The 12,529-nt window shown below is 45.0% G+C and overlaps 1 protein-coding gene across 5 annotated transcripts; it reads right to left on the reverse strand.

The window, feature by feature from the left end:
• Window positions 1-715: 715 nt before the first annotated feature.
• zbtb18 (zinc finger and BTB domain containing 18) lies at window positions 716-11,309 on the reverse strand. Of its 5 annotated transcripts, none has more exons than XM_023327644.1 (2): window positions 10,806-11,309; window positions 716-5,921 (listed from the first exon to the last, which is right to left on the reverse strand). In XM_023327644.1, exon 2 carries the CDS (start codon window positions 5,902-5,904, stop codon window positions 4,213-4,215), a length of 1,692 nt encoding a protein of 563 aa, XP_023183412.1. In that variant the 5' UTR covers window positions 5,905-5,921; window positions 10,806-11,309; the 3' UTR covers window positions 716-4,212. The 5 variants fall into 5 exon arrangements, with proteins under 5 accessions (XP_023183412.1, XP_005804223.1, XP_005804224.2 ...); XM_005804166.2 differs by lacking the exon at window positions 10,806-11,309 and adding an exon at window positions 8,420-8,765; XM_005804167.3 differs by lacking the exon at window positions 10,806-11,309 and adding an exon at window positions 7,037-7,289.
• Between the last annotated feature and the right edge of the window lie 1,220 nt (window positions 11,310-12,529).

Here is a 12,529-nt window from a genome sequence, read left to right on the forward strand (position 1 = left end):
GAAGCTTCTAGCAATACATTAGGGAATTTTTATGACTAATGTATCAAAATTTACACATTAGGCATTTTTGATCATGTGTTTCCCAATCTGAAAAGAGCTGCCTTAAAAACATGCAACAGCATCTGTACTCTAAGTACTAAGTTAGTCAGTGAAGTAGAGGTGGACGACTTAAAGTTTTACCAAGATATTTGGTGGTACTACTGTGAAAACGATAAAAGTGACAATACAAACTTTATTTCTTTTTTTCTTTCTTTAGATAACTGTATGGTTGTAACTGAGATAACACCGATTAAAAAATCCCCACAAACACAAATACTGCGCTTGAAAAACATTCCTATTCCTAAAACGCTTCTTTAGGACACCAGTCACATAAAGAAGTGAGATTTATATCCCTAAGCTGCCCACAGTAACCATTTAATTATATTTTTAAATGTATTGATATGCAATGATATTTTCATTGAACAAACACTGAGAGAAAATACTAAAACTAACAATCCCAACGATATGGACAGTTTTTCTGTTTTTTTTTAAAAAAAAACATCCTTAATTCGAATTTATCGTGATCTTGATAAGAAGTTAAAAATGAGAAACGATACGATAAATGCCCACCCCATCAACGAGGAAGTGATCGCGTAGAAACGGAGTCGCGGTGTTTTGGCGTTTTTTCTACATTTTTCATCATAAAAGCGACACAAAAATACTTCACACCAGGGCGGAGGGTTCGGGATTCTTATAATTTATTGCAGTTTTGCACACAATTTTTTAAAAATGTCAACAACAGCACACCAAAAAATTACAAAACTAAATACAATTAGAATTTACTCCCCTTGAGAAAGAAAAACAAAAAACAAACCCAGCTATGATTGTCAAAGCTAAAAATGACTAAAATTGGAAACAGAACCTCGAAAGAAAAGCAAAGAAATTTCATAATCTCAACAGGGAGCAAATATATCTCAAAAAATCTGCTTGTTTTTTTTTTTTTTCGTTTGTTTTTCTCCAGACAGTGATTGTCCTTTTTCAAAACAGATTCAGTCATTATATGCCCCCCGCACACCCCCAACATTTTATGACTTCCTATGAACTTCCTTTTTGTTTCATACTTTTTTGTTTTTAACCTTTTACCAAAAAAAAAAAAGAAACCCTCCCCCACCCTCCCCTTCAAGTAAGCACAGCAAAAGATGGAGACGTCATGTCAGGGCGGTCGCCGGTCCCTCGTCTCCACCTCACACTTCAACAGAAATATATTTAAATAAAAATAAAAAAAAAATAGCTTGGACTACAGCAGTTTAAGGCGGTCAAGCACAACCAGAGGAACAAAAACATAAAAAAAAAAAGCAGCAGTAGTGATGAAAACAACAGCAGGATGGAAGGAGCCCATATGCAGAGGCGCCGCCAGTGAAGAGATAACATTTCAAGACCCAAAAAAAAAAAAAAAGGGAAAAAAAAATGAGAAGATGTGGTGCAAACTGCTGCAATGTCACCCACACTGTTGCGTTGGCAAAGCCTTGCAGGTGCCACCAGATGACGGTGGCGTGCACGCTCCGACACACGCACGAAAACACGCACGCACGCATCTGAGAGGAGGAGGAGGAGGAAACGTCGGTGCGCCTGCATCGCTGCCAAATGCTTTTTGGATTGTACAAACGCTTGACCATCTTTTAAAGAGCAATTGTTAAACTGATGTAGCCCCAACCCAAACACAACAGTCACCAAACTCCCCCCCCCCCAGAACAAGTCCGATTATTTCATCAAAATATAGTTAGACAATATTTGTCTGAATTCAATACATTTACATGATTTCCAGCAATCGTTTCTAAATGTTTTCCAGTATCAGATACTTCCACGTCTTTAGAAACGTCAGTTTTGAATAAAGGCATCTTTTCAGCAAAATTAGGTTTTCACGCATTTTAGCTTAAAAGCTGCTTGTATTGATGTAGGCCAGGGGTCTGCAACCTGCGGCTCCTAATAACATTGGTCCAAATGCTTTTATATTGAGCAGTGATTTTTACATAAAGGAGGCCAGCTTTCATGGATTATCAACTATAGATTTCCACAATAGAATTACAGTAATAATACAAGATTTTTTTTTTTTTAAATGGAGTGAGACTGACCTGTTTGTTTTTTTTCTTTCTAGCTTCATAATCTTCTGGTAAAAGATTTGTGTTTTTCTTTCTTCTGAAGTGAAAATTTGGTTCTTTAACCATAAATTACTAAAATTTTCAGTAACATTTATCATAATTAGAAAGGGTCAGGTAGGCTTTGTAGCACTTGAAGAAATCCATTTCTTTTCAGCGAGAACGAAAATGAGCCTTTGGGTTATAAACGTTGCTGACCCCTGATTTAGGCCAATTCTCTGCCATCTCCTCTAAAGGACAGTCTCAGATAAATTATGGCATCCGCTGCAAACAGATGAGGAACAGTGTGACACAGATATCTGACCCTTACACTTTAAAGCAAGAGGGCTTGGGCTTACCCTCTTCTACCTCTCTAGGTATCCTTCACATCTCAGCCAAACCGCGTTATCAGACCGCCCGCCAAAAAAAAGAGGTCAGATCTGTAGAGATAAATAAGAAACGGCTTAACCAGGAAGCAGAAGAAGACAAAAGAGGAGGGAAACGCAAAGCAGTGGGGACATTTGATGCCTGAGGAGGAGCAGGGGGACGAAGAAGTGCTAGGTGGATGTAGAGCTTCAGTAGGTTCGATCGACTGGTACAGACCAGGTCACACACACGCACACACACAGCAGACAAATCAGTGCTTAAAAGACAGGCTTAAAATGCTTCATCAGGTCGCCTCTCCGCTAAGTTTTCATCAACAAATTTACCGTTTGAACATCTTTCCGCCCTCCCCCCGTTCCGATGCAAAAAACAACCTAAAAGTTTAAGACCAAATCAAATTTCCATGCATTTTTTTTCCTCCCCCCTCAAAATCGAGAGAGTGATATTCAGTTTTTCATTTTTAAAAACAGACCGCACCCTGGAGTAGTATTCACAAAGAAAAAGAGGGAAAGAAAACAACAACAACAAAAAAAAAAAAAGAGCCTGTTGTCAAATATTTGTTCAATTACAATGTGTACAGTTATACAGCAGATTCACATTTTCATTTTTAAAATATACAGGTTTGGACATCATGCAACAACAGCAGGTCCCATTACAAAAAAAAAAGTAACAAAAAAATAATATTAATAATAATAATAATAATCATTAAGTTAAAAAAAGGGATTAAAATCTTTAAACTATAGCAGAACAATATACAACAACCTTAAATTAAATACATTTACAACAAGAGATGTTTTAAAGACTGCCAGCTAGATTCAAGAAAAACAAATCTATCTATAATAATAATATTTGTAAAGGTCTTCTCATTTTTAGAAAATACTTCAGATTGATTGGAAGTGAAAAAAGGAGGCTGTGCATTGCATGAGTGCCATCAGTCAGTCAGTCAGTCAGCTTTCCCCTGAACACACCAACACAACACCAAAGAGCTTAACGAGAGAAGTGGGAAGCGCTCGCCAACGACACCTTCATGCCAGGAGGAAAATCTAATTTAACACACACAAAAACGCACTCACGCACGCTCACACACACGATTTCTCTTTTGTTTGTTTGTTTTTTCTTTATTGTTGTCGTCGTTTGCTTGCTTTTGCCCGAGTAGTGCAGAATCAAACGCGCGCACGCATACTTATGCAGACGGCGGCGTGCGCGGCGGCCTCACAGTACCCGTGTTTTTTTGTTTTTTTTAGTGTGTGGTTTCAGTGTGTTCGACATGAACTCCTGTTGCCTGTGGAACCGGTGAGGCCGGCGATGGGAGTGTCGTATCTGGGGTGAAACATAGACACACGCAGAAATTTCTTCCAAAAAAACAACAAAATAATAATAATAATAATAATATTAAAGAATAAAAAAAAGACACTTAGGGAGGGAGCCGTGTCCTCAGACGCACACACACGCGCACACACACAAAAAAAAAAAAACAGCAGAAGAGAACTAACGCCAAATCGTTACGGGACTTCAAACAAAAAAAAAAAAAAAACATAAACCCCCAAACAGACAGTAAAAATAAGTCAGTAGTAACATTTTCATGTGCTATTAAAGTGCGGTTGAATGAGATGTCGCAACGAATAAGAACATGACTCACTTAAACCCCCGACAGCGTAACTCTGCCACCTTCCTCTCACCTCCCCAGGCCTCTCTCAACCCCGACAATCCGACTCTACTTCCATAACTCCTGGGAGCTGTCCTCGATCGCCCAATCCCTGACGTTGGGCAGCGCCAGCGGCTCGCTCTTGACCGACAGCGAGTTCACCAGTTCGCAGTGGAACTTGCGGATGTGACGGTAGAGGTCCCCGGACTGCGTGAAGCGCCGCTCGCACCACTTGCAAGCGTGCGGCTTCTCGCGCGTGTGCACCACCGCGTGGCGGCTGAGGTTGTGAGAGTACTGGAAGCTCTTGCCGCAGGTGGTGCAGGTGTAGGGCTTCTCACCCGAGTGTGTCCGCTCGTGGCGCTTCAGCGTGTACATGCAGGAGAAGGTCTTGCTGCAGATGGTGCAGGTGGGCACGTTGACGTCCCCGGCGGGCTTGGAGCGGATGCCCTCCTGCTCCCTGAAGTGGGAGCTGAGGTGGAGCTGCAGGATATGCGGCGATGGGAACACCTTGTTGCACAGCGGGCACATGAAGATCTGGGTGTGCTGGGCCGACAGCATGTTGGAGACGTAAGGCAGCAGCGAGTTGTCCATGCTGGCCGCTTCGGCCTGGGCGTGCTCGTTCTCCCCCCCCAGGATGTCCTCGTTGGCAGCGGCCGAGGCCGGGGGCTTCTCGTCCCGCTCCAGCTCCGACGCCAGAGACGCCTCGCGCAGCGCCGACAGGTGGGCCTCCAGACCCAGGCGCCTCTGGGCCGACAGGGGCCCGCCCACACCGTGGTGACTCAGGCATCCGTTGGCGCTGGGAACCTGCGTCTTACCGAGGCCGCTGTGCTCCATGTTGTAGTCGCCCCCTCCCAGTTCCTCGTCTTCGTCAGAGGCCATCCCCCTCTCCACCTTCACCCTCACCGCCAGCGGGCTCTGCAGGCTGTCCGGTGTAGCCGCACCGCTGAAGTAAGACGGATGGTGGTTGCTAACGGCAATGGGCTTCACCGACAGGTCCAGGACGCAGTCGGCCGCGTCGTTCGACACCCTCCTGCACCTGTGGCTGGCGCGGGAGCTGATGGAGCGGTGGGATCTCTGGGAGAGCGACCCAGTGGAGCTGCTGGGGCTGCCGGCAGGCGACAGCACCTTGCCCCCTTCTCCCAGGCCTTCACCTGGCTGGCTCGCCGCCTCTCCGTGCCCCGGACTGGCCGCTGCCCCGCCCGGCGTCCCCGGTCTGTCTGCTGACGGCAACCGCAGCCACAGCTGGCTTCCCTCGGCTTTCCCCTCCTCCTCTTCATCGCTGTGCAGCACGTCGGCCGTAGCGGGCTGCCCTGTCGACCCGTCGGACAAACTGTCGGCCTTGTCGGAGCAGCTGGAGCCGCCGTCGTCCTCCCTGCGCGTGCTGTCCGCCTCCGCCGTGGCCTTCTGCTTCAAGCGCTTCTTGCACACCTTCACGATGTCGTACATGTGCAAGTAGCTGGCCGCCGCCAGCACGTCCTCCACGGGAAGGTCCTGGAACTGCAGCTTGCCCTCGTACATGAACTCCAGCAGCAGGGAGAAGGCCGGCGCCGTCACGATGTCGCTGTTGAGATGCACCACGTCTCGCTTGTCCAGCTGGTCCTTGTAGAACAGGTGGAAGTACATGCTGCAGGAGGCCAGCACGGCGCGGTGGGCGCGGAACTGGGCATCGCCCACCAGCACCATGGAGTCGCACAGGAAGCCCTGGTGCCGCTGCTCGCTCAGACACTGGAGTAGATGTCTGCTGTGGTCTGGGAACTCCATCCTGCCGTCCTCATAACCTGCAGCCGGGAATACAGAAGACACACACAGTGAGTGTGTGCGTACGCCTTTGGATGGCTTTTAAATGGCCGCTGACAAGAAGCCGAACGGTGCGATGAGCTGAACGCGCTCCGAAAATGAAATCAACAATTCCAGAGCACTTGGAGATTTGTGGAAATTTGAGCTAAACTTGAAATCGGGACTTTTTAAATTCAAGAGTAAATATTATTGTTTTTAATCCTTGCAGTTCTACAGCTACAATTATATTTTAGAAGTCGAAGAAGGTAAATGGAGAACAAGATGGTGGTACCAGAGAGAGGGAAAAAGAAACATCACGAGCAGAGAACATCACCGGGAGGAAAAAATAAGCACATTTTTAAATTTTGAAAACAACAGAGATAGAAAAAAAAAAAAAAAAAAAAGACATTTCCCACATTGGGAATATTTTTTATCTAAAATGCAACACATTTTTTAATTATTGCTCAGATTCTTTCTGCAAATATTTAACTCATTCAAATATGAAAAACATTAAGAAAAATGTAGATAAAAAGGCTGAATATCAACTTGTCCATGTTTTTTTTTCTAACCATGACTTAATCTCAGATAAACCTCCAGAGACAGATTCCTCCACTCAGTCTTCCTGCAGCTCTCCAACTCCTCTGCTTGCACTCCTGGATTGTCGCTGCTCCTACGCTGGTTATTTTTATTAACCCACTTTGGCCTGGCCTGGCGCAGCCCTTTTAGGTAACCAGCTTTCAGCTGCGCGCTCTGTCCGCACGTACAAACACACACACACACACACACACACACACACGCTGAGCACCAGCCTACCTACCTACCTACAAACCACCTCCACAGACTAAGTCAGGAAGAAAAACTGGCTGAATGGAAAAAACAGAAGAAGGTCCAGAAATGAAAAAAGCTTGTCCTTCGTTTAACCTGTGAGCGCCGGCTTAAGATCTGAGATAAGGCGAGGCGGAAAGGATGGAGAATGTTAATATTGTCTGAACCAGAGGGAGAAAAAAAAGTGGATTGAATTCAATTTACCTCATTAAAATGAGGGTTTCAGGAGCTGAAAGTTTGAGGATAGAAGAGGAACAAAATGAAATGAGTAAAACATAAAAAAAAGTCCCACCTGTTAACCAAGTTGATTTGTCCTGCCTGAGAAAATACATGGGTCCCGCTCTTGCGCTGTATTAACCCGAGAGGTTCAGTCGCCTCATTTGAATGAAGCTGAAGCAGGAATGTGAGTGTGTGCGTCTACGGGCTGCGTACGTGTGTGTGTGCGCGCTCGCCCTCCGGCTCGCTCAGACTGCTTTTAATGAGGCGACTTACGGGGGGACAAGGGTGTACCACCTCCCACCTCCTCATTCTCCTCCCCAACCCCACCCCTCTGTCCAGCCAAACCCCCCTCTCTGCCACCTCCTCAGACACACGCACACACACACAATTCGTCACTTACACACTCCTTCCCATCTGAATCTTACGAGGAAAAAAAAAAGAAAAAACTCTCTGCACATCCGCCCCGCAGAAGTAACTGCCCTCTTCCTCAACCCTCCCACCCACCACCAAGAAGAGAAGATTTACAATACAATCACTGTAAGTGCCCTGCTCGTCACAGCATCAATCCTAATCCTTAAAGATGGCTAAAAATAAAGACGGCGGCGACGGCGGTGGTGGTAGCGGCAGAGAGCTGGGGAGGGAGCCGGCGGCAGCCACCCTGCCCCTAACCCTGGCCAGCCGACTCCGTCAAGGCAGGGGTCTGCGAGAGGAGACACACACACACGCAAACACAAGGAGGGCAAGGGAGGGAGCGGCTGGGACGGCCGGGGAGGGAGGCTTACCCACATCTGATCCAGCTGACGGGGGCCATATGGCAGCTGCTAGCCAGATAAAGAGATTAAGACTAGGAGGGAGTGCGATTACAGCTGTCTAGCCAATTCAGGCAGCTCAAATCTGCAACTTCTAAATTAGTCTTCCTCTACTCCAGCCGACAGGAAGGGGAGAGCAGCGGGCAAGACCGGGACCGCGCATGCTTTCAAGTAATATTGAAACGCGACAAAATCGACTGGAAAAGGACAAAAAAAATACAGAATCTGATTATTCGGATTAAACAAGCACTTATTTTGGTTGAAAATGTACTTTTGTGTTTCGATTAAATAAGTAGTGGATTTTTCCTCTTTCTTTTTTTTTTTAACTTATGTTACATCTGTAAAAGTTGCACAAGATTTAAAGATTACTTTACCTTGTGCTTTCTGCTTGGATTATGTTAAATAAATACATGGAAAGTGTCCAAAACATAACGTCAGAGAGCAGGAGCTTTAGACTCAAACTAAAAAGACAACACCGGCAGCAGCAGCAACTACTATTTACTGCTAACCTACCCACTACCATCCTCACACAGCACTCAAACAAGCTTGACACGCAGGGAGAACCTCCGGAATAAAATAACTGCTCCTCTATCCCGGACTATATCTAGGCATCACACACACACAGAGAAAACACACAGAAACGATACCTGCAGCAGCAGTACGCATCAACTTGATTAACTCCAGTGTGGCAGGATAGCCGGGCTCGCTTTCTCTCTCTCTCTCTCTCTCTCTCTGACTGCCTGTGTATCCTTCTCACTCTGAATCAATGAGTGGGTAGAAGAGCAGAGCAGAAGATGAGGGGAGGCAGGCAGAGGAAAGGAGAGAGGAAAAAAAAAAACGAAGGGAAAAAAAACAAATAAACAAAAAAAAAACAACAGCACGCTGTTCAAACTGCAAGGGACAGATGCAAAGTGGAGGAGATGTTGGAGGGGGAACGAGATACCACCTCCCTCCTATTCCTCCTCCTCCTCCGCTTCCTCCTCCTCCTCCTTCTTCTAACCAGCGCTGATCGCCGCGCACACACACAAACGTAGCGCTAACTCTCCCAGGCTGCCGCTGAGACTCACAATAAAGGATCGGGGAGGGAGGTGGGGGGGGAGGCGGAGGGACGGAGGAGGAGGTGGGGTGGATGGCAGCCTGTCAGCTGCTCTGACATCATCCTCAGATGGAGATGCTACCTCCAGCTGTGCTCTTTCTACAGCCATATGCTGCCTCCTCTACACTCCTGCCACCAGACTCCTCTTTCATTCTACCAACACTCCACAACTTTGTCCCCCCCTCTCCGCACCCCTCATCCCACCTCCTCCTACCCCCACCACCCTTCCCTTTTGCTCTCTCTCTCTCTCTCTCTCTCTGGGAAGAAAAAGCCACTAAATGCAGTGGGATGCTGATTTGTGTCATCATTAAACTAGAGGAGAGCTACCTTCCAGAGAGAAAAGGGAAAGTTTGCCAAAAGAAAACACCAAAAGAATTGAGGTTAAAAACTTTTTTTTCCCGTTGCTGAACTGTTTTGGATGTTTTTAAATGCAGCTCCTTCCAGTAAGCATAAACAAAGGCCAGCACAGCACATTCGCAACTGACAAACGCACGCAGCTGATATTGTTTCCCACTTTTTTACGGTTCAGCGCCGCTGCGCCTCGTCTTGTATTCATTCACTCCGTCATTTTATTCATTCACCAAACTGTGTCCCTCTCTCTCCCCCCAAACTCCCACTCGCAACCCCACTCCGCCTCCTCTGTTTCGGACAAGGATGAAGTGAGGGGAAAACAATGAGAACAAGTCGTAAATAAGGAACTCTAAAAGAAAAGGAATTGCAGACGGGGAGCAACTTATTACGGGCTTGTTATTTCGCTTTCGTTTCAGCTTTGAGTGAAAGTGCACAATTTTGCAGGAGATTGTCCACTTTATTCGGTAAAGATCTTAATGTCTTCACGAGAAAAATAAAGAAATAAATGATGTACAGTTTTAATTTTGAGCAGCTCGTTACAGTAACAATAACAGCTGGAGAAACTTTAGATTCCCAAATTGAAATTTAAGTTATCCTTTTATGTTTTCTGTGAGAAACATGCGGGAATCATTTTTCAGTCATCTGTTTGTCAGTGTGCAGGAGGGGCAGTTTTGGTTAATCTATGGTAGGGAACTTTGGTCACTTTCCTTGACACGAAATTAATTTTATTTTCCAACAGACGAGCATTATGAAGGAGATTATTTTATGTATTTTGAGCCTGAAAGGTTTTGAAGCTGTTACACGTTGACCTGTAACATCTTTGTAAATGTAAAGCTTCAGATAAGTTTACCTCCTATTTAATTTATAAGAGCATGAATACACGACTAGTTGTATAAGGATCATACGAATAAAGCGATTGTAGCTACAAATAAATGATTAATTACAAATGTAGTATTTATATTTGTCATATAGAGCTTTTTAATATTCACCTTAAAATAATTAAAGTTTTGCGCTGATCAGAAAAGTAAAAACAAAAAAGCTACACGTTTTAAACAAACTTTAGATTAACTTTAGAAATGCCTTTTTAGGTAGAGAAATTTATTACATGTGTTTCTGTACGTAATAAAGGAGTAAATAACTAATAAATTACCTTGATTGTTTAAGTTGGCTTCGGGTACCGCAGCCTTCCTTCAGCGCAATTTAAACCTTGTTTTCTGGGGGGAAATTAGCTTAAAAGTCGCAGTGGTGCTGCAGCCGCCGAACGGGAGCGGGCTGTTATTAATTTCTCACCAGAAGACACAACAAACAAACCCGGAGACACGCTGACCCACGCAGCTAGCTGTAGCCCCGGCCACGGCTAACAAAAGTAAAGGCGGACCGGGGCTCCGGTAGTCCCGAGCTATTTACGGTTGTTCCGAAGGCCCCGGTGCTATGACAACAGCTGGTGAAACACCGCGGAGGGACGGCCAACATAGCGACCGTTAGAGCGAAGAGACAACACGGTCATGCTAAGGAAGGTTTAGCTACTTTTCCCCTCCTCCGTAACCCTCCTTTAATAGGACTCCCGTATCGGAGGCAACACTTACAGACAACAAGGTCCTCCTCCGTCAATTCCCCCCCGTCTTCTTCTTCTTCTTCTTCTTCTTTTCCTTCCCTTCGGAGTCCAAACTAGGTTGACTTTGGACTAATTTCCATAGCAGGCTGCCAGGGCGAGCAGGCGCCGTGCAGGAACAGGGGGAGTGTAGCACTCTGCGGCGGCCAGATGTTTCCGAGCTTGTTGCTGCTGAACTCGAGCCGGGGGAAGGAGGCGAGTTGACTGGCACGGCACGGAAGCCAGCGGTGCCGGCGAGGAGGAGGAGGAGGTGGAGGAAAAAAAGTCAAGGCCGTCTCACAGTGGAGGAGTGAGAGAGGGAGGGATATGTCTTCTTTTTCTCTCGTTGGCGTAGGTTGACACCAGGCAACAACAGCGGCGGCGGCAGCAGTACACACACAGTGAGGAGGCAGGAAAAGAAGACGCTGGGCCAAACCAACTGGTTCTGCGAGTCAGCGGGGCGGACTTACTGGCGCAGCGCAGAGCGAGTGGAGAGAGGCGCGATGCGCTCTGGGTACTGTAGTCAAGGAGGAAGGGGGGGGGGGGTGATGGGGAGGAGGCGGAGCTGAGGAGAGCAGGTGCACCACCTTGACTGAAAAACACACAGCTGGTTTCAATGGAGCTGGATACTGCTTAATGTTTGATTGTTGGAATAACAGGAATATACACTCAGGTCTTAATCAGTGGCACAACAGCTGTGCCTCCACCAGAAGTGCCTGTTTAGTCCTCATAATGAGTAAACAGATGTAATAAATGAGTAGTATGGTAGCACACTGCATTCATAAGCAAATCTTAGTCCTTTTCAGTCATGGAGAGGAAAGAGAGGCAAGTCTTTAATAAAGCAACCGGTAAGATACATTTTGGAAGTGTAATTATAAGCTATAGAAATCATTAACATTTTATTATTATATCACTTTTCAAATGTAATGTTCAGCAAAGGTTGAATTCTCGCAAAATCAGATACTTTGGTGATGACGTCTATATAGACATTTTGATTATAACTTCACTGAATAAGGTTCAGCTTCCCTATTCGTTATATGTGATGTATAGCAGCGAATGTTAGCCATTTAATTAGTTAAAAATGAATCAAGCAGCTCAGTTTGTAAATAAAATGTTTAGTTATGGTTAAATATTAACAACAAACAATATCATAGCTAAGTATATTAAAGAGAGTCAAACAAATATTTGTTCACTCAACTGTTATTTCCATTTGTCTGGTGAAAAGTCTATCAAAGAAGAAACAAGCATGCCAACAAAGTTCAAAAACCAATCAAAAATGCTAAAAAGGTCAGAAAAAAATTATGATCGTTATTGTTTTATAATATTATTTTATAATAGTATATCATTTGTCCATCAACTGTGTTAACATTGTTTGATTTTGTTTTCTCTGTTTTATAAATTCATGTATCAACAAATTTAAAATAAATCCTAGCTGTGCAATGTTATTAAGCCTAACAAAGTTTCTGTGTGAGAGCAATTATGTTTGTTTTCTTTCACCTTTAAATAGTTTGGCAAATGTGCTGATAATGAAGTTGCTAGCAAGCCTAGCTTCTTAACCCTAAAATAGTCATTGCCGTTTCAGCTGCAGTTATCAGAGAAAATGTTGTTCTACTTTGTTCTAAGGGGTTTAAAAGACTTATTAGTATTTCAGTAATGTTTTATTAGTTTGGGGTTAGGGCACAAAATACAAGTAAAATGGTAACAAATCTCGCACAGCTA

The sequence above is a fragment of the Xiphophorus maculatus genome, chromosome 22 (assembly GCF_002775205.1).
Source record: "Xiphophorus maculatus strain JP 163 A chromosome 22, X_maculatus-5.0-male, whole genome shotgun sequence".
Classification (NCBI taxonomy): domain Eukaryota; kingdom Metazoa; phylum Chordata; class Actinopteri; order Cyprinodontiformes; family Poeciliidae; genus Xiphophorus; species Xiphophorus maculatus.